This window comes from Anolis carolinensis, chromosome 1, assembly GCF_035594765.1.
Source record: "Anolis carolinensis isolate JA03-04 chromosome 1, rAnoCar3.1.pri, whole genome shotgun sequence".
Lineage (NCBI taxonomy): Eukaryota > Metazoa > Chordata > Lepidosauria > Squamata > Dactyloidae > Anolis > Anolis carolinensis.
Window position 1 is genome coordinate 136,989,946 of NC_085841.1, and position 24,102 is coordinate 137,014,047.

The 24,102-nt window shown below is 37.7% G+C and overlaps 1 protein-coding gene across 4 annotated transcripts in view; it reads right to left on the reverse strand.

Annotated features, from left to right (window-relative positions):
• The window catches only part of csmd1 (CUB and Sushi multiple domains 1), a 1,478,446-nt gene that overhangs the window by 417,786 nt on the left and 1,036,558 nt on the right, over nucleotides 1-24,102 (reverse strand). For all 4 annotated transcript variants that reach the window (XM_062969106.1, XM_062969107.1, XM_062969108.1 and 1 more), the window contains one exon: nucleotides 10,321-10,408. In XM_062969106.1, the coding sequence (XP_062825176.1) occupies nucleotides 10,321-10,408 (88 nt within the window). The remainder of the gene's footprint in view (nucleotides 1-10,320; nucleotides 10,409-24,102) is intronic.

Genomic DNA, 24,102 nt, shown 5'->3' on the forward strand with positions numbered 1-24,102 from the left:
GTACCACTTCAGCAGGAAGATAATGGCGCTCCATGCAGTCATGCCAGTTACATGATCTTGGAGGCATCTACAGACAATGCCAGCTCTTTGGCTTAGAAATTGAGATGAGCATCACCCCCCTAGAGTCAGACGTGACTAGACTTAATGTCAGGGGAAAACCTTTAACTTAACCTAGTAGGTTTTGAATACACCCACGGATATCATCCCATGCATGTTGCGGAGAAAAAGCAAGAAGGCATTTCTATGCTTTGAAGAAATTCTAGTCTAAAAGTTATCAAAGGATGAGAAACAGAGCCAAAAGATGAAGGAATATGCATCCAGTTCAGTTGAGATTAGTTTAAGTTTTATTAGTAACATGAGAAACTGCGAGATAACATAAAAGCCTCCACAGAAATATGTGCTTTCTGGTTATCTTATAAGAAATACCAGTGCTGAGATTTAGAATGAGATTGATATTGATGGCATGAAAGTATACAATATGAACCAATATTTGTAATAAGAAAGAGCTGAGAGGAGTAGTTTTGCTGTCACAGCACCATGAAATTTTAATTGCATTATTAGATTTGAACCCATGGGGAGCCAATCTACCAGGTAAAGTGACAAAAACAAGGCCAAAAGGAGGAAAAGAAATAAAGAAGCAGACATTTTCTCTCATAGAGACACCAGAAAATTGCTTTAATTATTTTAAAAATTAAATGCTAATACTAGAAAGGAAGACAAAAAAGACATAATAATAACTAAGTAACATGCATTATTTTGTTTTAAAGTATGAAACATCTTCGAAGAACTTGTCAATACTAAAGTACTAGTAGTTAGGCTGAGTCTAAAATGAACTCTCTCCCTTTTCCATCAGGTTCATTCACTACATATCTTTCTCTCGACTTAGAAAGTGTTTGAATAATGTGCCTTCTCATGTATTGCAATTCAGCCTAATAGCCATGGCCATTATTCTTTTGACAAGTGCAATAGCTTTCTTTGGAGTCTTTACTTGAACTTATGAAAATAAATCATTGCCTTTGTCTCACACCCTTCAGAATATTTCATTTAAAAAGGAACAACAAAAATGTTAAACAATAAAAAATAATGTTTTACTGTTGAAAACAGGGAAAGCAAGAATATGTGGGGCTTACAGAACAAAACACTGCACCATTTTTGTTTTATTTTTATAGAAAGAGTATTTTCTTAATATTATTCCAGAAATTCCAGCATGGACATATATTTCCTAATTATATATAAAGGAGGTCCTCTTTCTGCCTTTTAAAAAAAGATTACCAGCAACCTTTTGTGAAATCTCAGTGATGAAAACTATGACTATATATGACAATGAGATGCATGTTGTACTGATAAGCCCAGCTTGCAAGTTTTTATATATTGTTCATTTCTAAAATGTGAATTAGTGGAACTGAAACCCATCCTTATTTTTCATGGGCAGAGGCGGTCCAACCATAAGGCGAACTAGGCACTTGCCTGTGGCGCCATCGTCCTGGGGGCACCTTCGTCCCAGGAGGATGGCGTCACCCCCAACCTCCTTCTCCTTCAGGCCATCTGGCAGCCGCGCTGGGCCTTCTGGCGGCCGCGGCCGTCCTGGGCCTCCCGCCTTCATGCCGTGCGGGCCCACCTTTGGGGCCTTCAGAGATTGTGAGGTCTGTGGGAACTTGGAAGCTAGGTAAGTGGGGTTTATATATCTGTAGAAGGTTCAGGGTGGAGAAAGAACTCTTCTTTGAAGCAAGTGTGAATGTTGTAATTAATCACCTTGATTAGCATTTAATGGCCCTGTGGCTTCAAGGCCTGGCTTCTTCTTGCCTGGGAGAATCTTTTTTGGGAGGTGTTAGCTGTCCCTGATTGTTTACTATCTGGATTTTTCCTGTTTTCAGAGTGTTGTTCTTTATTTATTGTCCTGATTTTAGAGTTTTTCCTGGGGGCTATCTGGGTTATCTAAGTCCACACTGCCCTATATCCCTGTTCAATGTTTGGTGCTAAATTCGCAAATATAGTAATTCCTACATAACATTACCATGTATTAAACTTCTTTTTCTGTTGATTTGTTGTAAAACATGATGTTTTGGTGTTTAATTTGTAAAATCTTAATGTAATTTGATGTTTAGTAGGCTTTTCCTTAAACCCTCCTTATTATTCAACATTTTCGCTTATCCAACGCTTTTATTTTTCAGTGATTGGTTTGGGGGGGGGGCAAAATTCTGTTCGCCTACACTTGAAAATTATCTAGGGCCGGCTCTGTTCATGGGCAATTAATCATCAAATAGTAAGATTGGAAAAACTATTTGAAAACATTGACAAAATTGCTGGAAAACAGTCTTGAGCAGACATGATAAGAATAATGTTGACTGATAAGAATGTCCACAGTTCAATTCTTATCCTGCTTAAGAGTCACATGTAGTTGTTTTGCATAGAAAATAACAATGTATTGGTTTATGTAAAATTTATGAAGAATAATTTCAAATTTTGAAAAATTGTGATTTCAAAGTCTTTCTGAAAGCAGAAAGAAAATTGTTAAAATTACATACCCACCAAAGAGTTACATTGTGTGTTTTCAAAAGAGTGTAAAACTTCCAAAAGGTATTTCAATCTGTATATGTTACACTTTTTAATATGGATGAGTTAATTATTCCCATCTTGAAATTTAGGGCTAAATTTAATGTTGAACTGTTTATAATTTGGAATTAAGATGTGTACTCATGTGTGAGTGACCCATACATATACTGTATATACATAAGCCAACCCAAATACAAGCCGAGGCACCTAATTTTTTTAACAAAAAACTGGGAAAACTTATTGACTTGATTTGATAAGGGCACATACCTGTTTGGGGTGGGAGATATTTTGATTTGATGTAGAATGAAAAGGGGAGCCTTTAATATGTTAGATAGAAAAAAGTCTAATTAATCCTTTGTTTTTCACAGATCTGAAGAAAATTGTGTTCACTTGTAATGTACTGATGAGTACTGAGATCTCATATAGGTTCAGACTTGGCAGTGTCATCTCTCCAGAGCAATAGGGGGTCCATAATATCTCTTTGTCTGGGACAACCACTTCAGGAAAGTATCGCACCCATTGCATTCTTTCTTGTGTTTCTTACTAAAAACCAGGAATGGGAAAAACAGAGACAAACCCTCTATGTCTCTGGCAGTCTGGAAAGATGAAAAAAAGTGTGTTCCAACATGAATGGGTACTCTAGTAGACCATGGTGTGATTATAAAGTTTGTTGCTAAATCTGAGCCTTCCATAATAAGCACCAGCATATACCAACATAATTCAGACATAGCAAAGCAAAATGTACACTTCAAGACCAGAACTATTAGGCCCCAGTAATAACAGACCCAGTTCAGGCAACTACTAGGATGACACAGATAGCAAAGCTTAGATCCTTGGATTGTGTTTGCATCTGTCCTTGTGGATCTGGAAGCCTCAGCCACTGAATTAAAAGAAAACTAGCTATTGATTATATAATTGAAAGAAAGCAACCCTAAATACTCCTGAATGTGTTGTGGATATATAGAAAGAGGATTCAAGATAGAGAGTGTTTTCATAATACTAACTAGTTGAGTAATGTGGCAACACTAAAAGTGGTAAATGTATTTTATTTGGAGTTGTGAACAGTTGTTTTTGATAAATGGACGAGTTAAGTTGTTCTACTAAATGTTTTTCATTTATGTTTTTTTGCATACTAAATTAAACTAAAGCCACCCAAAAATATGCTTAAAGAAAGTCGGTAATTTAAGACTTGTATTATTAGTGGGCTTACCTGCAACTAACAATCATAGATGGTAATCCTATAGACTAGATTCTAAGGCGCTGGAAACAAGTGGGTGGTAGAAGCAGCATTCCTCCCTGCTGTTGAGACTACAATTATTTAATTCTCCTCCCCCATTTATCCACACATATAATTATAATTTCAGCAAATAATGTAACAATAGAAGAAAACACATCAGCAGTATCATTATATCAATGAAAAATCTAAGACAAACGATTATCTAAATCAATAATAATTCAATGGGCTACTAAATCAGTGAACCCAACCAGAAGAGGAGTTTCCCTATGTACTGGACTCCTGAAAAAATATGTTGCCTTCTTCTGAAATAAATTCTATAGCTGATTGCGAAATTAACTATTAATTAAGCTAGTTTAAAATGTCAGCATTAACTTAATTTGCAGTGTATTCTTCTAGTATAATTTTAAGTGAAAAGTATCTCTTCTCAATAAATCACGGCATTAAAGCAGTAGGAGTGGCACATTATACAACATGGGGTTGTATATGCAACATTATACAACAAGATGCAAGCCCATCTTCCCAAGGGGTGCTTCTCATTGTTAGCTAGTATTTCCCTGTAAAACACTGATCCAGCTATGCCTTTTGCCAGGAAGAAGGCAACTATAGAGAAGAGATTGATGCCAAGATGTAATGAGCAGCCTCAAGCAGGTGAACTCAAAAGACAAGCAAGTCAGATGCTTTCTATTGTTACAAGTTACCAAATGATCTAGTGACAACTGATTGGGTTGTGGTATTTTGGGCAATAGCAATTTGTGTAGCCTATTTCAAAGTTTGGACTAAAAGTGGATTCACGCTCCACTGAGATGGAAGCCACCAGCTATCACAAGATATTGAATTCTTTGCCCTTAGCAGAGCCTGATTTGAAAGAGACCATTTGTGGGAAAGTGGTTCAGGCAGGTAAGGACATAGTGTCGGGTGGGTTCACTTAGTTCATAGCAGCCTACCATTGTTTAATTTATGCCATGGGGAATACTAGCAATTCATTGAAATACATGAATATTCCAACTACAGTGATATCTTAAGAGTTTAATTTGTTCCATGACTGAGCTCTTAACTCAAATCACTTTCAGCTCAATGCAAATTTTCCCACTGAAATGCACTGTGATGCTATTAATCCGTTCTGCCCCTCTGAACCCCTCCCCTATTTTTGTTACATGTTTTTAAATAGGAAAATGTACTTTATAAATAACAATGTATAATGTATAAATGCACATTCACATGGAACAATAAAAAAGAAAGATCAACTTTAAATGACAGAAGCGCAAACTGTGACAAGGAAGCACAAAGCACATAGTGAAGAGGCGGAAGCATCATTTTCTTCATACTGTACTCATTCCAGACTTCCTCCTTCTTTCGCTCTCTCCCCCCTCTCTCTCTTCATGAAGCCAAACATACCAGGAATAAAAAACGCACAAACTCAACTAGCCCAAAGTTCTTCAAAGAGGACAAAAGTAAAGTAGCCAGCAATCTTTCAAAATGGACAAGAGCAAAGCAGACAGAAATCTCCCAAAAGCAGACAAGAGCATGAGACATGGAGGCACGTAGGCTGCTTCCTTGAAGTCCTAAAGCCTTGTACTGTTGAGCTAATGCTCCCTCAGCTGCTAGCGCACCCTCTGGTGCTAGCTCTTAACTCAAAAGGAGGCTGTTATGTTAAAGCGAAATCTGAGCCAAGTGATGGCTCTCAACTCAAAACACTCTTAAGTTGGGATGCTCTTAAGTTGAGGTTCCACTGTGCAGCCAGTACTGTCCAACACAATTTTTTTTGGTCTCAGATGAAGATCTTTTCTGTCAGCTGCTAACTTGATGTATCCAAGTAGAGATGCCAACTCTGAACCTGTGACCTTCTGCATGCAAACAGTGTGCACTAACATTGAACTATGGTCTCTTCTTTTGCAGTTCGGTTGATTCCTCTGTCATGTTACTGCTTTAGTAACTGTGAACAGGATATGGGTCTTATAATTTCCCATTGCCCTGTAGCCCAATAAAACACACATAACTCAAAAGAGGAAACAACTAAAAGGTCAGTAACATCTCTGTCTGTGAAACTGTCCTCTTGTCTAGTTGATAGCATTCTTTGATCTTTCTAAATTACTTTTTTCCTCTCTTCCTGCTGGAAGAAGAGTGATTTCCAGCTTTTTGAAGAGCTGAGGTTTGATAAAATGTCTGCTCTCTTTTTCTGCTTAGCGGGGTGACTAAAGAACACTGCATCTCTGTCAAATATGCTTTAGCACCATTGTGACTGCAGCAAAATAAATTGGCACAATGCAGGCAGGAAATCTAAAAAAATAATGCAGCTTCCCTAAATTGACTGAAATCAGCACAGTCAGAACAAATTTTACACACAGTATCATGTGGATATCCAGAAGAAGGAGCGAGAGAGAGGGTTTTTTAACGAATATTTTAAAGCTTAATATTTCTAAAGCTTCCAAACAACTTTAACATATTTTATTTTTGTTACTGATTAAACCATGTATGGAAACCCCTACACCAATTACTCCTCTACCACCACTGTGACTTCCACAATTAAAGTAAACTTAATTTGAAACATCAGCACAGTTTTAAGCATTAAGCCTAACACAAAACATCCATAGAATCATAGAACCATAGAATCGTAGAGTTGGAAGAGACCTCACAGGTCCAACCCCCTGCAAGAAGCAGGAAAATTTTATTCAAAGCACCTCTGACAGATGGCCATCCAGCCTCTGCTTAAAAGCCTCCAAGAAGGAGTCTCCACCACAGTCCAGGGAAGAGAGATCCACTGCCAAACAGTTCTCACAGTTAGGAAGTTCTTCCTAATGTTCAGGTGGAATCTCCTTTCCTGTAGTTTGAAGCCATTGTTCCATGTCCTAGTCTGCAGCAGCAGACAAGCTTGCTCCCTCCTCCCTATGACTTCCCCTCACGCATTTGTACATGGCTATCATGTCTCCTCTCAGCCTTCTCTTCTTCTCCATAATGTCTGTAAAGGTTTGTGCTGTGCCTTGTATTACTGCAGTGTTTATTGTTCTATGTAATCTATTGAGAAATTCAGAGCATGGTAATGTCAGGAGTCATCCTGAGTAGGATGCACTGAATATTATGGCATTGATAAGGAAAAACTGATGTGAGATTTGTTGTAAAAATGTCATCCTGCACTGCTTAAGTCTCTATGGTTAGGTAGGAAGCTTAGAAAAGAGTTAGGGACACCTTCCACAGTTCCATGCATGCTCTGATTTGGCTTTACTATTGTTTCCTCCTTCCTGTCTTATTTAGGTCAACCCACCCTTTGATGCTTTAGAAATGTGATCTCTCCTAGGGTTGACGTAACTCCCCCAATTTGGCTTTTGGAATGTTTATGGCCCTAGAGAAGAAGCGACCCGTGAGGCTTGGTCGCCATTCCATCTTCCTGCTTTGTTCCAGAGAGGACGCACTCTGTCCGCTCCGATTAGTCAAGATGTAGCTATCTAGACCTTTGTTATTTTAATCCGTCTATGTGTATTAGAACAGGATTAGATTAGATAGTTAGCTCCGAACCTTTTCTATCCATCAATGGATTTTTTTACCTCAATAAATGCTTTTAAACTTTAAAGCTAATTTTGCATTCCTTTGCCTTCCTGAAGACACAGAGGCCTTCCAAAACTCACACCATGCGTAAGTCTCACTGCTGCATTTTACTCTGCTATTTTAATGGGAATTTACCTCATAAAGAGGGTGATTAGAGCTTAGCGGCTCATCAATCCCAACAAGATTGCCCTATTCAGACAATATAGGCCCCATATTTCTTTTCAGTGTTAAGAATATACTTAGAAGCATACAAAGCTGACCTTGACTGAATAAGGTAATATCTGACATGAGAGTCATCCTCCATTAGTATATGAAGCTTAGTCAATTTTAAATGCTGAATTTTAAATTTACATTGTACATTGTTCCCTCACTTATCATGGAGGTTACATTCCAGGACCACCCATGATAAGTGGAAATCCGCAAAGTAGGGGCACTATTTTTATTTTAATATATAAACATTATTTTAATAGTTAAGTGGCTTTCTCCCCCTTGCAAGCCCCAGGGAGAGTGAAGGCTTTCCTATCGGTGCCAATGGGCCCCTTGCTTCCTGCTTGCTATGTTGCCCTGGCTGCCTCCACTCCTGCAGCCAGGGAAGAAGAGTGAGAGTGGGCAGCAGCAGAGGAGGCTGGAAGATGCTGCCAGGCTTCTTTTTCTGCTGGTGCTCTAGCCGGCCACACTGGGAAACATGGAATCCCGCCCCAGTTGGGTGCCGTATGGCAGCCATGGCATCGGCAGGGGGCTTCTTCTTCCCAGAAGCCCCTTGTGTGGCGGGAATTTTTCCCATCACTTGGCCAGCTGGCCATTCGGTGGCAGGCTGGCCCTGCATCCTGGTTGGCAGTGGTGAGATTGACGGTTGCGAGTGTGGTAGAGCAAAGGTGGCAAGAGCAGCAGCGAGGAGAGTGGCAGTGGCAAGACAAGCAGCTGCAGTATTGGAAGCAGGAATTTCAGCAGTGGCAAATTCAGTGCAGCAACCCCTGTGGCGGTGAGGACTTCCTGGTGAGGCCTCTCGGCGGTGGTAGCCTCTCGGCCTACTAGATACAACTTCCTCAATTACTGGAAAGTGTTTCTACCAGTGGATTTGGAAACATAGAGAAAGAAAGCCAGTCGCTGCTTTGAATTCCACATTGGGAGAAAGGCAAGATATAAATCAAATCAAATGAATCTACACAAGCATAGTGGATGGCATCTTTAGCTTGTTTCATTCTTGCAAATAAAAATAAATTTAGGACGTCCATCTGGCCGTCCATAGCACCCCTCCTTCTGAAAAAAATGAAGCATGTCTGAATCTCATCTTGAGAGAAAGGCAATCTATGAATTCAATAAAGAAATAAATACAATACATGAATTAAAATAAATCTATTTTCAAAAATGTGTATTTCAGCATTTTCTTGGGAAATTTCAACGAAAATATGCATTCCTTTCTTGCATAGGAAACATTTGTTGGGGAAAACAAAACATATATGTTAGGCAAAATACTGATATGAAATAATGGGCTTTTAAACAGAAAATACACATGGTAAAACTGCAGATTCTTTTCCTGCATATGAATCCATATGTTTACACAAATTGGGCCACAGTTACATAAACTGCATTGACACATAGATTCCTTCACAGAAAAAAAAATGTGTATTTCTGTTCTCTTTCTCTCTCTCTCTTCCAACTAAATCCCCAAACACAGAGAATAACAACATGGACCCAAATCCCATTGTTCATTCCAATTATATAAAAACCATTGAATCAATTAAATTTACTTATGTGTTGACTCATCATTCAACAATTTATTCAGTGGGTATATTTCCATTGATCAAGAATGGCATTTTTGAAAAATGTTCTTCACATCTCTGCTGTGTATCTCTATTGACAAATTCCAGCATATCTAAGGGGTAAGGCTTACATATTACAGAGATGACAGCTGGACTTATCTAGATCCAATTCAAGCTACAATGCACAGCTGAACCTCCTCTTTGCCCTAACTAAAAAGGGCCACTTGTAGTCTAAACACATGTCCTCCCCTGCCTTCTGATTAATGACACAGTAGGAATCTCATTTATCATTTGACCTTAGTTTGTGTTATGACCATCTCAATTATCTGCTTCTTTGAGCAGGCCTTTCTCCTGCCTCCATTGACTGACCCAATTTCATCTTGACTTTCTGGACTTCATCTGTTGACAACCCAATGGACTACCTCTTTAGCTTCTTTAAGCATGTAAATTTCACCATTTATATTCAGGTTTCAAAGCTAGTTAATTCAACAAGTTTCTTTATTCAGAAGGATGGATAGCTCATTTCACTTGCAATGCTCACATTTGTGGGTTACTTTCATTTTAATTGCTACTACTGTATTATAGTCTTCAATTAATACTTTAAGATCAATTAGTGTAAAAGTTTGGCTATCAAATCCTTTAATCAACTAATCACATTTATTAGAACAACATTGTGTTTGGTGCTTCTTTCACAGTTCTTAGAGCATTTGTGATATGTTAATTCTTGCTATAGCTACTCAATTGGGACTCACAACAAGTGTCAGGAATAAAATGTGTGCCATGTAAAAATAGCTGACCAAAGAGGGGAACATAGTGCAATGATTCAACATGACATATAGTGTCATGCCATGCTAAGTTTCCAAACTGTACTTTATTGATGCTTATGCACAACAATTGGCATATATACTGTAAGCTTTTGAAGGAACTGAGAACTTTTCTCCAAGGTTCATTCCATCAATTCATCTCTTGATGAGTAAATTACAATTTCTGTGTGGGCAATTTCATGCACCATTAACCAGTGAAATGACTGGGAGCTGTTGCATGCAAGGGATTGCCACTATACAAGATTTCTCAATTTGGGTAAATTTGCAATCCTACCTTAATTTCTGCAACCATTATAATAACAAACCACATAAATGCAGAATAGAAGTTCAAGCTTCTGAGCATCTCCTTTTCATAGAATTACATAAATTAGACATTATAATACACCAGTGTTTAAACTCTCACCGAAATTCCAAGCCTGCCCTTTTTCCATTCTCAGGAATTCCTGGATCTGGACATGTATCTGACGCAACTGCATCACCACCTTGACTCACTGTAGTAAATATAAAAAGAGTGAACTGTTAGGTCATGAAAGCTAAATACACTCCAAACAGCTTTAGAAAGGGCATAAAAAGTAAAAAAAAAAAAAAAAGCATCATTCCTTTTGTTTATTCAAGAGAAAAACAAATCTAACAGAGCTGTTTTATTTCATGTCTATTCTGAAATGCAGTTTACATGGGTGTGTGTGCTGTTTTCGGCCATATTATACTGGGAATATTTCCTCCATTGAAACACAACTCGTTTATCTTGCTGTAAACTAGCAACAATGCCTGTCATCATTGTGAAACTGGGAAGACTTCAAGCAAGGTCACACTGCTGTCAGAGTTAAAGACAATGGCCAAGATTTAATCACAATGGCATCTTGGCAGAGATAACAGAAGCTGCTGCCTCTGGATGCCTCTACGCTGCAGAATTAATGCAGTTTGGCAGCACAGCTCAATGCTATGGAATCATGGGAGCTGTAGCTTTACAAGGTCTTCATTAGTCTCTCGCAAATAGTGCTATTGCCTTGCCAAACTACAACTCCACAAGATTATATTGTGTTGAGCCATGAACTAATGCTACATCTACAGGCAGCCAGGCACATGGAAGATTGAGAAACACTTGGAAGACCAAAAGTATTTATCCATCTTTCTTATACGAGTACAGTGACTATGTACAAGCACGTTACGTAATATATCAGCATCAGCTGTCAGCATCCTTACATCTTTTGAAGGGTTGAGACTTATTTTTATAAACATGAGGAATCTGATCTCTCTCTTTTTTTCACCCCCCCCCCAACCCCTATTTATATTTTTGTCTGTTATGGAAACATGGTGGTGGCCCCTTTAGATGTGTGGCATCAAAACTCACCTAAATGATTTTAAACAGTTGCTGGAAAGCAAAAACTGGTGTCAGTCCACACTAGAAACAGTCTCATGTACATTTTCCAGAATTAACAGTTATATTCATAATTATATCTCTGCACATAAATGTACAAGCATGTCAAAACACCAGAAAAGGAGCCCAAGTGGTTTTTATATAGGTCATCAGCAGCAAAGCAAGCAGTGACTCATTCTAAAGTGCCATCAAACAACTATTATTGTGGTTTAGGGATGTAAATCCTCATAAATCTCACTATTGTAGGCAATAACAAATAATTTCACAATTTTTCTTCCCACTGTGAGAAAGTCCTTGAAAACTGCATAGTAATCAAGAACTATTTGCAGTCTGGGACTCATTCTGCACAGGAAAAAAAAACCCTATGATTTCTCCATGACTTTCGATGTTGCATCAGTGGAATTTAGCTTGATAATACTGTTTTTTTCTATTAAGGAAGCTAGCTATTTTTTGCATACAAAAGCCCAAACAACACTGCATAGGTCCTGAACTGTAAATATTACCAGGATTTGAGATAATCAGGAAGCCCCCCTTGCAGTTTTTAAGAAATGTTATTTTTATCAATATTATTATTGTCTTTCTCATGCAACATTGATTATCAGTAGATTTGGGACAGAGTTTGGCTATGTTTGTGCCCAAATATCCTACAGTAATGGATTTGCTTTCCAGATGACTGGTGAACAGAAAAATGAAAATCAAAAAAATGAAAGCCACTTGTCTAGACATGGCAAACAGCAGTAGGAAATTTTAATCGACAAATAATAAAGATGCAACAATTTCAGAACAAACTTAATACACACACAAATATGAGAATTTTAAAATAAAATTTAAAAATTAAACACCAGTAGTATTTTTAAAAATAATGCTGCACAATCCTCATATTTATTCGGGATACCAATTCTTTGAAAAGGGGGGTTATGTTGAATTTTCACAAGACTGGGTGCAAATTGGGACACATAGGTCTAAATCCTTTTTTAGTTACAAGGAGAACAAAATATAGGATCGACTGTGTTTATTTATATGTTAAATAATTATGTAATCATTGATTCAGGGAGGGGGAGAATCTTTTTGAGAGTAACCAATAGGAGTCCAGTCAGGAAAAACAAAGAAAAGGATTGTAATCCTGTTGATGTCTTACATATATGATTCTCGGTGACATATGTGTAGTCTTGAGATCACCAGAGAAGGTTGATAAGTCATAACTCATAAACTAACTATATATGATGTTCTTCAAAAAATACTGGAAAAGGTTTTTTTTCTGAATCTGGATAAAGCCTTCTTTCAAAACAACCCAACAGTACTTAGTTGAAATGTTTCCATAGCTCAGAATGAATTTCTAGAGTCCAAGTAGACTGACATTTGAAAAGAGATTAGGTTTGAACTATCACTCCCTCCCCACAGCAATAAAATGTTTTGAATGGGATGAGGTGGGTTAAATTTGCACTTGTGTTGTTATGGGAGGGGAAACAAGATGACAAGCTGGCAATAAAAGCTGTACACTCAAACAATAAAAGCTATAAATTCTTCCTGCCTCTTCCAAAAGCATCACTAGCCATTAACTGAGAACCATATTAAAAAATTACAGCTCTAAATACATGCATACCTAAGTGTGAACAGGCATACAAATCATCACTATCATCAAGAAAACCCTTGTAAATTCCTAATCACTGCCCACCCTTCCCGGTGTTTCTTTTTCATATAAAACTGATTGAACAATTTTTTTCAGCATACATATCCATGTAATTTTTGCCTTGAAAAATAATAATATGAAGACCCCAAAACCTGGGGAAATTGATGTGGGAGTATATAGCATTTCAGATGACTTGATCATGTGTAATGATTGAAGGGTCATACTACAGTGACTGATATATCAACTGAGTACTTTCAATTAAGATTTATCCGATGAACTCTTTCTTAATGCAAATGATTTTAAAGGAAAGGGAAGTAATGGGCTTGCTCACAAAATATTCTACTGGAGGATGCAGATCATTTTAATTGAGAGCAAACCTGTCAGAAAAAAATAAAACTTCCTCTTTGTGTCACAGTGTTGTCAAGCAGACCTTGTCTGTATGGCATCGTGTAACAAAATAAATTTTTCCCTCCACAAAATGAACTGACTCACTTCATGTCTTGAAGACAAGCAAGAAAAACTGTATATGAAAACAAATCAAGATTGCTGCATATCATGTGGAATTTAATGATGTGGATGCACTCTGCACTAAGAAGTATTTGTCATGCCAACTCCTTTCTTCTGTCAGAGATCCATGCTGTCTGCATACTGTAAACAGTGTAATTCAAAGAATTTCCTTTTTTGTGCTTAGTTAAAAGCTTAAGAGTAATATGGCAACCAGAAAAGATACGTTAGAACAAACTGTTAGCATTAATCTCAAGGATCTGTGCCAGAGAGGCTACTTGTTTAATGAAAAAAAAAGTACAGAAAGAGTTCTGCATCTCAGCATGCTTCTTTGTTTTCTTCCTAATAGTGCCTTTCAAGGATGGATCTATACTAGAATTGATGTGGTTTGACACAATTTTAATTGCCATGGCTCAATACTATAAAATCATAGGAGCTGTAGTTTTACATGGTTTTTAACTTTCTCTACCAAAGAGTGCTGGTGTTACTCCTTATTTACTGTTCTGATTTTGGAGGGTTTTTTTTTTAATACTGGTAGACAGTTTTTTTTTTCACTTTCATTGTTTCCTCCTTTCTGTTGAAATTGTCCACATGCTTGTGGATTTCATGTCAGACTACACAGAGAAGCCATTGAAATCCACAAGCATGTGGACAATTTCAACAAAAAGGAGAAAACCTTGAAATGAACAAAATCTGGCTACCAGTATTAAAAAACTCCAAAATCAGAACAGTAAATAAGGAGCAACACTCTGAAAATAGAAGAATTCTAGACATTAATCAATCAGGGGCAGCTAACAACTCTGAACAAAGGATTCCCCCAGGCCAGAATATGAAGCTTGGAAGGTGATTTAATGCTAATCAAGGTGATTAATTACCACATTCACACTGGCCTCCAACAGACAAGAGTTCTTTCCCCCATCTAGGACCTTCCACAGATATATAAACCTTCCTTGCTTAGTTTCTCCATATACCTCACAACCTCTGAGGATCCCTGCCATAGATGTGGGCAAAATGTCAGGAAAGACTACTTCTGGAACATAGCCATACAGCCTAGAAAACACACCACAACCCTTTTATTAAATGCCTGCATTGAATGCTGTGCAAGAAGGAAGCTGAAAAATATCTCTCCCCACTGCTTCTCCTTGTCCTGAGATTGGGAAAAAGAAAACAACAGCATTCTTTTTGAAAACCCAATTTCTGATCCCCCTTAACCCAAACCCTTTCCTTGGTTTCTCCTTCTTATTCTGCTATACACTCATCCAACTAATCCTATCCTTGTTTTTATTTATTTATTTATTTATTTATTTATTTATTTATTTATTTAGCTTAGTCCAAGGTTAAGAGCTTTAAAAGTCAGTTTCTAAGGATGGGGAACCTAGATGTAGTGTCTGGAGCAGAAAACAAGGGAGCTGCTTTTGCTATTTATTGGTTTTAAACCCTCTAATCTTGGAATTATTTAAAGTTCAAATTCCAATTCAATGTCCATCAATAAGATTTTAAGTTGCCCCCGTTCATTAGAAATTGGAGTTAGTTTCATGATAAATTTACTTATTTTGCATTTTATTGGGTCAATACATTGACACATCAAGATGGGATACACCAATCACTACTATCTGTTTGCATCACAAATATCCTTATCATCCATATTCATAGTTATTCACCTGATTCTACATACTATCTTCTTAAAAGCTCTTGCTGTTTGCCAGCTAAAACAACCACAATAAATCTGCTAAATCTATTTGAATGTAGCATTATTCTTTCTCAGAAATGTATAAAATCACACCCAAACTACTTTTTATTCAATTAATGCTGACACGTAAATGACATGCAATCAAAATATATATGATTACCCCAGATGATACCACATGCTTTCCATTGTGCTTTCAAATCATTTTTTATAGTTGAGTTCATGACATCCTTTTCTCTAGCAACTTGAGGTTTATTCAAGATATCTCTCATTTCAAGCTTCATAACCTGCTGAATGAAGAAGGAACATTCTTGTATCTCAAAGGTTTGGACTATTTTATGGGAAGCTAACTATGGCCCCTTCCACACTGGCATATAAAATCCAGATTATCTGCTTTGAACTGGATTATATAGCAGCGTAGACTCAGATAATCCAGTTCAAAGAAAATAATGTGGATTATCTGTTTGATAATCTAGATTATATGGCAATGTTGAAAGGGCCTAAGAGTCGTACAGGCATACATCTCCATACAATGATAGAACAATCTTAGGCTGGATCAACACTGCCGTATAATCCAGTATCAGAATGTAGATTAATTCCTTTAAACTGGATTATATAAGTCTACACTGTCATATAATGCAGTTAATATGCATTCAGATTATATGACAGTGTAGATGGGGTCTTGAAAGGCTAGAAAAAAAGACTTTGTATAAACTTCCCAGGAGATATCTGCTTGCCAGAGGGTGGCAAGAATTTAATAATCTACTTTCAGTTTGTCTCTATAAAATACGCATATTTGTCATATCCCAAGATAATAATCGCAACACATAGTCAGCAAACATTACAACAGGTATCCTATAGTACATTAAAGTTATATTACTATTAGTCTAAGAACAGAACAAAAGAACAAGCCTGAATGAGATAATACGATAAACTATAGTCTAAATTAATGTCTTTCAGGAAGCAGCTGAAGACCTGGCTGTGGGATCAAGCATTTGGCCCATTCTAAGATATGAACTGATATGACCTGATGGATTCTATGAATTAATATTGATTTGAATGCAGACTGGCTCTGATTTTGGCTCGAAACTTCCCCTTTTGTAATGGTCACATGGTTTTAATTGCTTTAATTTGATTTGGATACCTACTTTTGTTCATGTTTTATGTTTGGGTTTTACTGCTTGTTGTATTGATTCTGCCATTGTGTAAAACTGCTCTGGGTCCCCCTGGGGAGAAGAGTGGTATATAAATAAATTAATTAAATAAATAAATAATAAATATTGTTGATAAAACAAATTAAGGGTCTTATCACATGAAAGTCCAGAAGCCTGGGGACCGCAGGGGAAACTGTGGGGCAGCACCCAGCTTCGACCCCTTACCATGGTTGGTTGTGGGCTGCCATCCCACAGTATTTCCCAGCTGCCCCCGGCTTCCTCCCATGCTGTCCCCAGTTTCTTCAATGAAGATACAGGTAGTCATCCATATCCTCGGGCTCTTAGTACTCTGTCCGGGGTTAGAGCCCAACAGAGCCCCACCCCAAGTTAGCCCTGTGCCATATGATGGGCTCCAGTAGACTCCATCCCACACAACTCATAGTTCAAAATAGGGGGTGAGACAACTGGAAGTGGGAGGAAATCTATCCCTAAGAAAGGTTATCAGGGGAAAAGAGGTCTCAACTGAAGCTTTATCATCAATCTTTGTTTTCATGTCATTTTTTTCAAAATCCAATTATCACTGGGATCAAAAGTGAGGTGAAATCCCCTGAACAGGGGCACAGACAAGAAAAGAAACATTATAGGGGTGTTAATGTTTCCCTATGCTGGAGTTACACTTAAAAATGTACCTGTTCAAACTTACATACAAATTTAACTTAAGAACAAATCTACAGACCTAGCTTGTCCACAACTCAGGAACTGTCTATACTGATTCAAAATGAACAACTCTTGAGGCACTGGGACTTGTACCAGAATAAAGTGGATCTTCCCCCAAGATAGTGTAAATAGAAATGGTCTATCCTGAAATGTTGATCTGATTCAAATTATTGAGCCAGCTGTCAAAATACCTTCAAAGCTATCCCGAGTAGACAGCTGCCAAAACTTTCAGGGCAGTTTCTGTTTGGATTGTTAATATACGCTAAAGCTATTTTGAAAGCATATCTTGTGGAAGACAACTTAGAGGTCATCGCTATGGCATCAAAGAAATTCTTATCAAAAGTTTCTTTCAGAAAATAGACAGCTTGCCCAAATGAGGAAAGCAAAAATAAACAGAAATTCATGCTAAACCAACTATAAATGGGGATATATATTTAAACAGTTTTTAAAAGGCTCATAACATTAAAAAAAATGACATTAACCAGAAGAATGTGAACAAAATTGATAATACATCAGAAGGAGACTAGGATAAAGTTTGGGAGGCTGAAGAGAAGGCGAAGGAATTATCTCACTTCACTGTAGCATATAAAGTCCACATATCTGTAATTGTAATGCCATTTTCAAGTAGAGAGTCTACAAAATTAAGCCAAGTAGTGATGGCAAAAAATCAAGCCCTATAGTTTACTGATGAACCACAGTGACAAACCAGCCACAAAATCCAGATGGGATCAATTCAAGAGGTCTTTAAAATTTAAACTGACAAATTGCTGATTTAACAAAAATATGTGCATCACCTGTCTAAAAAATCAGACTCTGCAAGCCTGATTGAAAAGTTGCCAGATTTTTAAAACAAACAATGGATGGGAATCAGCTTAATGCAACTTTTAGGGACTTACTTCATGAGAGAATTAAAATGTTTTGGATCATGGATTTTCCCTTAAGCTGTGCAACACCCCGTTTTGAAATTAAATGGACAATTTTCATATCCCCATCACACCCCTTTTTCAACTTACAGCCAGAAAAATCACATCAACATATATAGAAGGGTTATTCTTACACTGCAGAATTGAAAAGAAAGGGAAGAATAAAGCTTAAGCTCATTCTCTGCTAGCCTTTTGATAGGTAAAGGTAAAGGTTTCCCTTGACGTTAAGTACAGTCATGTCTGACTCTGGGGGTTGGTGCTCATCTCCATTTCTAAGCCGGCTTTGTCCATAGACACCTCCAAGGTCATGTGGCCGGCATGACTGCATGGAGCGCCGTTACCTTCCCGCCGGAGCAGTACCTATTGATCTACTCACATTGGCATGTTTTCGAACTGCTAGGTTGGCAGAAGCTGGAGCTAACAGCGGGCGCTCATTCCGCTCCCGGGATTTGAACCTGGGACCTTTCGGTCTGCAAGTTCAGCAGCTCAGTGCTTTAACACACTTCGCACACAGCACAGCAGGAGTTTCAAAGAGGTAATTGAGAAAATAGTAGGTAAGAGTTCAAAAAGTCTTTTACAAAAAGGGAGATAACACAGGAAGAAGAGGGAATGTTGGAAGAGGGAGCTCAGAGACAAGTGCAGGATTTGCATGCTTTGCTGTTTTTCTCCTGAATATTTTGAATATCTTTGAATGTTTGCTATATGTCCTCAGTCCCAAAACATTAATGGTGGAAGAAAGGAATCAATACTGCCCATTTCAGCTCCTCCCTCCATAGTGACGTCATCGTTATTTTACAATTGGGCAAGGGGGAATTCCCATCACATGTTAAATTGAGCATTTTTAAATGTCTTTACATGGGGAGTTGAAGAATAATTTGCTTGCCAACCAGTTTAGGAATCATCAGGAAAAACCACACTTTAGAAACAGCAAGATACCTCCAATCCACATTTGAAACTTGTGTCATGTGAAAGCATAGCCGGTTGTAGTTTCTTAAGTGTGTAAAAACACTTATTTTATTGGATGTGATGAAGTCCTGGGTAAATCAGGTGAAAATATTATTAAGGTAAAACTTAGCAAGCATACAAAAATAAAGTTCTTGCTGCAGAATAAAAATGGGTTCCTCAAAATCTTGTCCTGTCAAAGTTTTAGAGTTTTCTGATAATATTAGCAAGCATATGGATAGGGGTCATTTGGTTGCCATTGTACATTTTCTTGAAATCCCTTATTAAAGACTCCTGAATACACTGGGGAAATTATGCACTCTGAACTTCAGAGGAAAAACAGAGCAACCCTTCTCTGAACTAGTCATGCCAAGAAAGCCCCCTGATAGGACCATCTTAATATTCATTATAATTTGGAACTAACTTGAAGGCATACAACAACAATCAAAAGGATTACTTGAAACTGAGGGAAGGGGCACTAAATGGTAACCGTCCGGTATTTGTTTTATTCCTCATTCGTGCTTTTCACTGTACTGTTCATTTGTATTGAATGGTACGGCAGACCCCTCCCCACATGGATGAAGCAGTGAAACAAAAGTGAAAACAGCACAAAACTATTTGCTTTGCTGCTGTTCCTTCCTCTGCCTACCATGCTTGTTGCTTCCTGCCTGCCTCAGTGCCTGCCTTGCAGCCTGCTTATTCTTTAAGCTCAGGTCTCCTCTGCATATTGAGAGGGAGACCTCTCAGAATCAGTGGTACCTTAAGCCCAGTCTTTAAGATCAGTTCTCTTCTGCATATCGAGAGGGAGACCTTTCAGAATCAGTGGTACCTTAAGCCCAGTCTTTAAGCTCAGGTCTTCTCCACAGATCAAGAGTAAAATGTCTCAGAATCTTTGGTATCTTAAGCCCTTAGGTTAGAGGACAGGCTCAGCGGAGAAAGAGGGAATGTTTTAAGGAGGTTTTATTTATAGAAAGAAAGAAAAATCCCTAAAATTCGGGGGATGACCCAAACCTTGTAAGAGTTGGAGGGCTAAAAGTGGTAGATATGCCTTCCATGTGTGGTAATTTTCACCCCTGTAGCACTAAAACTGAGTGGGAGTCTGGGCAGTCTGCCCATTGCCACCAATGGGACAAATACATTTGTATATTTGGATGGTGAAATGAAAGAGCTCATTCGGATGGGCACCAGCTTCAAAAGTGGTGGACAGACACGGAAATTGGGCTATACGAATGGGACAAACAGAAACTGGTAGCAATTTCATACAGATACACAAGACTAATTCCGAGACAAACAGAAATTGGTAGCAATTTTATACAGATGCACAAGACTAGTTCCGCAGCCAGGTTACTAACTGGAGCACCATTCAGGGAGCATACAACTCCTCTGTTGAAGCAGCTCCAATGGCTGCCTGTTAGCTTCCGGGCACAATTCAAAGTGCTGGCTTTGGCCTACAAAACCTTAAACGGCTCTGGCCCAACTTACCTCTCAGAACATATCGCCCCTTACGAGCTGTCCCGCAGATTAAGATCTTCAAGTGAAGCCCTGCTCTCAGTCCTGCCACCGTCACAGGTGCGGTTGGCGGGAACAAGAGACAGGGCTTTTTTGGTGGTGGCTCCACGGCTGTGAAACCCCTTGCCAAGGGAGATTAGGGAAGCCCCCTCACTCATATCTTTCAGGAAGCAGCTGAAGACCTAGCTGTGGGATCAAGCATTTGGCCCACCCTAAGATATGATCTGATATGACCTGATGGGTTAATATTAATTCAAACACAGACTGGCTCTGACTTTGGCTTGAAATTTCCCCTTTTGTAATGGTCATATGGTTTTAATTGTTTTAATTTGATTTGGATACCAGCTTTCATTTGTGTTTTATGTTTGGTTTTTCTACATGTTTGTATTGTATGTGGCATTCTGCCATTATGTAGGACCGTTCTGAGTCTCCCTGGGGGAGAAGAGCGGTATATAAAATAAATAAATAAATAAATAATATCTGTTAAATTGCCTTTGAATACTAGCTACTGGATAATATAAACAGACCATCTTCTGATTCTGATGTTCTTATGAGCTTTCTATAAATCACCGATTAATCATAGTGGGCAGACAAAGCTATACCAGATAGCCTTTGCTCTCATCCAGTAAGGATCTTATATTCTTACATAAAAAGCATACCAGTCTTACATTTTTGAATTCAGTTAATGACATCCCATTTTTGGACAAATGTCATCTTTGTCCCAAGAAGAAACTGGTAATATGAATTAAGCTTATTGAATGCATGTACTTAGTTTAAAGAGGGTGGGTGGTGGGTGGAAAGAAGAGAAAAATTTGTTCTTTAAAATGTCTTTATCCAATCAGAAAAATGCACAAATACATCAACATTTGTTTATTGTGGACATGGTCTTTTATTTCGAATGGCAGATGTCCTGGTTCAGTTTGACAACTTTGTGAACTAGGCAAGATTTGACAGTGAATATCATGTCTTCCCACAAAGAAACAAATGGCATATGGAAATGTTCATGTCTTTAAGCAAGCCAGATGTTCCAAATAAGGGCAATGAAAATGAAATATTGTTACTAGTCAAATTAAACATATGATTTTTAATGTTTGTTGATTATTCTTAGGCATCTTAAGTTTAAAACAAATTGCATTTCAATATTGAAAAGAGCTGCTGAACATTTAAAATGAACCTGTTGGAGATACATAATTTTGAATTAATGGAGTTCTCCATTTTAGGCACAGAGATTGAATGCATGAGTGAATGCAAAAAGTTTTATTGAAGTCTTTGATTGAACATTTGATTGAAGCAAACATTCAGCATTTTTCTTGCTTCAAGGAAAGTTTTGTTCTTTTTTAAAAGATTAAATGCTTAACTAACTCGCTCCCTAGAGAGATCAGGCAGGCCCCTACCCTCCTCTCCTTCCGGAAGAGCCTAAAAACCTGGCTCTTCCAAAAGGCCTTTGATGATTAATTGTTGTGGTTTGATTTATCTGCCCATTCTACAATAGCTCCATTGTTGATGCTTTGCCATTATTACATTGCACTTTATTGTCCATTTTAACTGTGAAACTACCTCTCCCCATTTTGGAATATTCTGCACTTTGGCCTAGATCTGTGTATTAGTCTCCTGTTTTTAACATTTTATGCTGTATGTTGATTTTAATGACTGTTTTATTGATGCTGATGTTTTTTATTGTTGGGATATTTGTTTTATTGTTTTGTTGTTGTTATTATATTGTTGTATCGGGCAAGGCCCCATGTAAGCCGCCCCAAATCTTTTCGGGGAGATGGGGCGGGGTATAAAAATAAAGTTGTTATTATTATTATTATTATTATTATTATTATTATTATTATTATTATTACTACTACTACTACAATATCTTCTCTATGTAATGTTGTAATATGACAGTGTTTTCCTGACCTTGTAGAAACAAGCTCTGTGAACTTTCTTATTTCCTGGGATGCCATATCAAGGTCTTTTTTTTTTTTTTACATGTATACAGTTGCTATAATGTCCTTGTTACTTCCAGAGCTCTGGATATGGTCCTTTTGCTTTATTTTTCCTGTCTTTTAGTTTTGTAGTTACACATATTTAACTACCTTTATTTTATGTTGTTATCCCCTGGAATTTCCTTACTCAAACTGTATACAACAGTTAATTTTCTCTCTTTGCAAGTATTCGATCATAGGTTTCCAATCTGTTTTGTTTTCTGGACCTCTATCCTGTGCTAGTTTTTGTGTTAATATATCCATATTCATCACATCCATTATTTTAATGAGCCATTTCTCCATACTGCGTGTATCTTCTGATTTCCATAGTTGTGCCAGCATTATTCTTGCAGCTATGGTGAGATAGAATATTAGTCTGTCTGTATTTTTATCTATCTGTTTATCAATAATCCCTAATTAAAAACTCTCTGGTTTGAATTCATTTTTTTTTTTACAATTTTGGTCATCATTTTATGTATTTTTTGCCAATTTTTTTTTATCTTCTTACACTCCCATCACATATGTAGAAAGGTGCCTGTGTGCTTACTACATTTCCAACATGTTCCCTGGGTTTTACCTCTGCTAATTTTAGCAAGCTTATTTGGTGTCAAGTACCACATGTGGAACATCTTGTACCAGTTTTCTCTTATTTCCGCTGCATAGGCCCACCTTAGTTTTTTTTTACCCATATCTCCGCCCATTGGCATAACTGTATTGTGTGCCACATCAGGGTCTTTTCACACTGTAGAACTATACTGTAATGATTCTACTTTAACTGCCATGGCTGCATCCTATCAAAGTATGAAGATTGTAACTTGGTGAGGCACCAAAGCTCTATTTGCCTGAGAATAATTTTAAAAATCCTACCCAAAACCGCACATCTCAGGATTCCACAGAATAGAATTATGACAGTTAAAGTGAAATCACAGTGCTTATAACTATATAGTGTGAAATGACTCTAGATATCAAAGAGCATTGAATAGTTGCAAAGCTGGAAAATTTTGTTTTGCTGCCAATCATGCAGTGGTGGTAGAAGACATAGCTGTGTGTGTGTGTGTGTGTGTGTGTTGAATACTGGAATCATTGTGGTTGGGCTTTCACCATAATTGAACAATTCTCTATAGGATCATGAATCAAGTTTGCCGCCTCCTCCTTCTGCTTAAGAAAGCTTATCTGCTGGGTGTAATAATATTTTCTTGAGACTAGAGTGTGAAAGGATAGCTCAACTTGGTACTAAATTTTAATTCTGTTGGCAAGAACAGATAATTTTATGACCTTTCTCCTTACTTTTTAAAAAAAGTTCTTGAAAACTACATGAATTTCAAAGGTTAATCAAAGCTCAGGATTTGCTGGAGCAATGAACAAGTCCTGCACAAAAACATTGTTTATGAAGAAACCAACTTTTCTGACAACCATTTGCATTTTTATTCAGAATAAATCCATGACAGCAAAGTATTCTCATTCTCAAGGTTTCCTTAAAACTTAAGAAATCAATTTTCTAACCATTTGTCAAATATTTCTGAGACATGAAGACACATGGGACACAGCATGGGGCATAATAAGCCAACTCTGCCTCTGATTTTTCCTTTGCTGGGCTTGCTTAACCCATGTATCTGTCGTTCAGACCAAGTCTTATGTTGGTTGTTAGTTGTGGCCAGGAAAGGATTTTTTCTTTCCCTTCTAGTAGGTTTTATCTACTCTCCACCTATTTGGGGAGAACATAAGAGAGATTGCCACCATGTGGATGATTAGTTATTTCATCACTTGG